General features: G+C 37.6%; 1 protein-coding gene across 1 annotated transcript in view; it reads right to left on the minus strand.

The window, feature by feature from the left end:
- Nucleotides 1–3,550: 3,550 nt before the first annotated feature.
- The window catches only part of LOC108799531 (phosphofurin acidic cluster sorting protein 1-like), a 235,587-nt gene continuing 234,193 nt past the window's right edge, over nt 3,551–4,944 (minus strand). Inside the window, exon 22 of the mRNA XM_018571396.1 lies at nt 3,551–4,272. Within this exon, the coding sequence (XP_018426898.1) occupies nt 4,157–4,272 (116 nt within the window). The 3' untranslated portion in view covers nt 3,551–4,156. The remainder of the gene's footprint in view (nt 4,273–4,944) is intronic.

The raw sequence follows: 4,944 nt of genomic DNA on the forward strand, positions 1-4,944 counted from the left end.
TAATCCCAGACTCCAGCGAGTCACTAATCCCAGAGTCCAGGGGGTCACTAAGCCCAGATTTGTGGCAAAAGGCTGCGTAGGCAACTAGGAAAACAATAACAATAATAGGACTTGCAAAGAAAGATATCCAGTGAACATCACAGGAAACCTGCAAGGGTACAGGAGATCAGTCAGGGCATTGCTCCTCTTCGTCTCCTTCGGACAACCATTGCCACCTCCTGCGTTGAGAAGCGGGCGGACGATGAGATGGTGGTGCAGATGAGCCTTCCCCAAGGTCCTCCCCAAGGTCTGGGTTCACCCGTTTCTGCTAGTGGAATGTCTCTTTTTGGTCTGATTTATAGACCTCTACAAAAATGCACTTTTTAATAATAAATGTTACACAGTAATTTAGAGGTTGAATTAAAAGTATAATGTGTTGTATTTCTCATTTAAAAAAACTGTATATAGGCACATTAGTGGTAAAAAAAATACTTGTAGGTTTAACCAACCAGGTTTATGTATTTGCATATTAATTTCTCATGGTTTGCATAACTCGGGGTGTCTCCATTATCTTCATATTGAGTTGGTTTACAGAAGGAGTATAGGCTGCTCATGTAGCAAAGTGAATGTTCACTTTGAAAGGTAAATTAATTTGCTGATTAATGCATGATTGTTTTTTTTTTTTGTAAGATGGATTTTCTCCAAATTCACTAAAGCTGGCCATACATTGGTAAAAATTCAACCAGTGTTTGGCACTCTTGGGACAACATCCCCTCAGCCCCCAAAACCAGCTAAACGCATTTTTTCATTAACTTTCATTCAGTTTATTCACTGAGAAAAAACAATCAGTGAATGAACATCCCTACAAAGGGAAAATTAACTTTGTAAAGTGCTCTGTTCCTTTACTATATCCACTATATTTTGTGCTAAAAGTGGTCCCTCTTACTCATTTCAGAAAGTTGGGAAGTATGCATTCATATTTCATACACAGAAACAAGCAATACATTTGTAATGTATCATGTCAAATTCCCTTTAGATTTTACTTAGTCATCACATTATGGAGGTAATTTTGCTAAAATCCTGTGTTTTGCTTGTTGTTTGTACTACTTCAACATATTCAACAATGAAAGTGCTTCGAAATCATTCAATAATGCCCAGCTTTATAAATCACTTAAACTTTAATGAAAATAATAATACAAACAATATAAAACATGAAAATAAGCTGGCAAGCAAATTATATACATTTGTGCGACACTAGAAAATGTGACAGAAGGGCAAAGGACAAGAAAGTGAAAGGGACAGGTTTGTCTGAATCCCCATCAGATGCTGAAGAACATTGTGCTTTAGAAGCAGTATACTTTAACACACATTAAGACATTACGAATGAGCTAAACAAAAAATGCACAAAAAGAGGCCGACAGTGTTTAAATTCATTACTATGGAGTGTACAGGGATACACTGAGATTGAAAGCCTACAAATAGGAGTGTTTGCACAACTGATGGAGTTTTAATATGACTTCATGTAGCAGACTTAAGCTGCCCATACACTGTGCGAATATTGGGCGTTTCACGACAAATCGTCCAAAATTTGCTACGTGGGTGGCCCTGTTGGAAGTCTTCTGTCCAGAATCCTCTGATCAGAAAATCAAATGAGCCAGTCAGAAATTTTTTGGCGTGCAGTGACGGCAGCCAATTGGGTATTCTGAAATCAGTACACCTGTCAATACAATACAATAGCCCAGCAGGAGATTCACCCATCCATGCTATTTAGCATTTATGGAAGAATCTGTAAAAATTGTTTTTTTCATTCAGCCCACAGTTTGAAGGAAAAAAATATAACAGTGTATGGCCCAGCTTTAATTTTATCGCCTGGTGACTTGAACTGATTTTTTTTTTACAAGTATGTATAAATGTACATGTAACAATGTATGCCTGGCATAGAACTGAAAGTATGTAATAAAGCATTTCAGATATCTGCATGTAACAGGGTTTTAGTCTGCGTTGTTTTAGCCTAAAGGTAACAGTTGTTTCTACATATCTGTATGCATGTAACTTGAGATGTTTGGGATCGTCTCTTAAAGCTGAACTTAGTGATTTAAAAAAAAAAAACTACCATTGCAGTGGGCACCCTTGCACTGCAAGGGCTAAATGCTTGTAAAGGTCTGGGATAGAAGAATAAGGTGTAATACTTGTCTAGTTTCTTGCTCCAGGTGGCTCCCTCCAACTATGCAACCAGTCACCCAAAGCCTTTTCTTTAAAAGACACACGCTGATGTCGTGAAGTACACTGTAGGGCCAATAGTCCTGCATTGTACACGAGGACAGCGAGGGCCGGCCCACAACTCAGAGTGTTGGGGAGAAGTGAATTGCATCATAGCCTTGTGAAGTGAGGCATAAAGTATCATACCATATTCCTCTATCCCTAGACCTTAACAAACATTTAATCCTTTATGCGCAGGAGTGCTGGGCACAATGTAAGGGTAGTTGTTTTTTTTAATTATCTCAGAGTTCAGCTTTAAGGAATGTAACAAATCTTTGGAACAATATAGATCTAGCAATATCCATCAAGAATTAAACTACAAACCAGTGTGTGTGAGAATATACTGTATATTTAAAGAATACTCTGTACTAGGTATATTAATGTAACAGCATGGTATGTACTTCTGTAAAACTCATAGTAATGCATGGTTTGTACATGTACTAGGTGCTGTACTAGGTCGGTCCACGTGGATCCGCTGACAGGGTCCACATAAGCTTGGAACCAGCCACGAAACACACTAACTACAAGAAAACGACAATCCTGGTCATTTAATGGACAAGGACTGCTGACACTTGTATTGCCCTCACACACAGGGCAGTCATTTCATCATTGTATGACAGTCCACCAGGACTTTTAATGGACAGGGACTGCTGACACTTGTAGTGCCCTCACACACAGGGCACCAGGACTGTCCTATAATAATTAGTGGGCCCAAGCTTTGTACCGCAGCAAGCAGCAGGGTTCATTTTTTTTCTTTATGTCCAGCCCCTGATTTTATTCACAACCCTCGGCATGGCTCTTAGTAAGTTTGGATTTGACACCCCTGCTCTATGATAAAGCGTAGATTTTGTCTGAGACATATGCTGTATGCCGATTGATGAATTAAAGATTACAAACCAATCTTCAACAGATACAGGAGTGCCATGTTTTCTTGTAGTTACAATACATAGTTTGTTCTCTCATTTAACAATTCCCCGTGCATATGTAAGTGGCATTATACTAGCCTGTGTTCTCTATGGTAAACCAGGCTACATTCATTTCTAATGTAGCACAACCTCAAATCTCATATGATAAACCTAATTTGTAGCCCATGCATAGTACTGGCTAATTTTGTCAAGACCGAACACAATATTTTTCACAGAACCTCAAGTCTAAAATAAAAAGACATTGCAGCTATGTCAACATCATCCAAGACTGATGTACAAGATAACATTACACTATCCACTGATCTGAGATGTACAGTGTGTGTGTGTGTGTATATGTGTGTATATATATATATATATATATATTTTTTTTTTTAATAAAGGTTTTAAAGGTTATTTATTAAAGTTGTGCCCTTGTTGTCAGACTTTTGCCTTTATTTGTCATATTGGCACTATATTCATTTAAGGCAAATCAAGCTGTCTGTTCTTTGCTGGGTGTACAGCAAAGAGTGGAACTATTTATAGCTCTTGTGCTTGCCAAATAAATGAATGTCACACTATTACACAAAATCATACATTAAGCATGTTTTTTGGATCCCAGTGTGAGAATGTTACATGTTATGTGCAACAGTATGTGGCATGTGTTTGTATATGTGCAGCTATTAACACATAGGACAACAGTACCAATCCAGGAGATTAGAGACTTTAGCTTTTGTTTAATAACAATGCAAACAACAATGATATGCAGTAACTCAAAGTGACTAGAAACCAATCAGGCATGCAGCACTTTTGTTTCACTTTGAAGGTAGAGTCTGATTTGCTTTTATTGGTTACTGCACATCAGACTATGTAATTAAGAGAAATCCTTTGACTCCTAACGATGGATTAATAAAGTAGCATCAGCAAATATTGACCGATAATACAGTGTTACAGTTCATGAGGGTAACAGATTCATGTTTAAAAGTGAATGCTGCAAGAATATGCATCCATTAACACTAGGGTTTTCCAGCTGAGCTGAAAATGCCAACAGGAAAATATTTGACATGAGTTGGCCATTGAGAAGCCACTTGGAAAAACTTCACATCTCCAAAGGGACGACCATCAACTGTCACTAAAAGACATAAAAAGTTAAAGTAAAACCCCTTTAAGAACAGTGGTTTTGATACATTTATTGAAATACAAACAAGACCTTTTACCCCTTCATGACGGGAGACCTATACTGTATGTCCCCGCCACTAGCTGCCCAAAGGACTGATCACGTACACTGTATGTGATCAGCTACTTGGGGCTGTTGAAGTATTGAGGGCAGTATTGAGGCATCCTAAGCTTTTACAGACACCCGTTCCCTGTCTGATAGTGATAGCAGAGTGGTATTTATCGCACTTGCTGTCACTGTTTGACAGCTCGTATAGATCGGGATAAGGAAACCCAACTTTTTTCTAAATGTTTCTACATGTAGCTACAAGTTTCTATTATGAAACAATGTTGCAGGCTTCTGATCGTTCTGGGAACGATCAGAACCCTTTAGTGACACTGATGTTGATAGCATCAGTGTCACTAAGGTTATTATTGGCTGTTCCTAAGTTTGGAGCAGCCTTATAACCAAAATTAATTAATTAAATTATCAAGCAGGCATAGTGAGATTCATTCACAATGACTGCTTGATATATAAATAATAATAAAAGTGTAAAAATGTGTAAACAATAGTGGAAAGTGTAAAAAAAAATAATTACAATTATATATATATAAATATATTTTTATACTATCATTATTATAAAAGGTA

The sequence above is a fragment of the Nanorana parkeri genome, unplaced genomic scaffold (assembly GCF_000935625.1).
Source record: "Nanorana parkeri isolate BGI_ZX_2015 unplaced genomic scaffold, ASM93562v1 scaffold1749, whole genome shotgun sequence".
NCBI lineage: Eukaryota > Metazoa > Chordata > Amphibia > Anura > Dicroglossidae > Nanorana > Nanorana parkeri.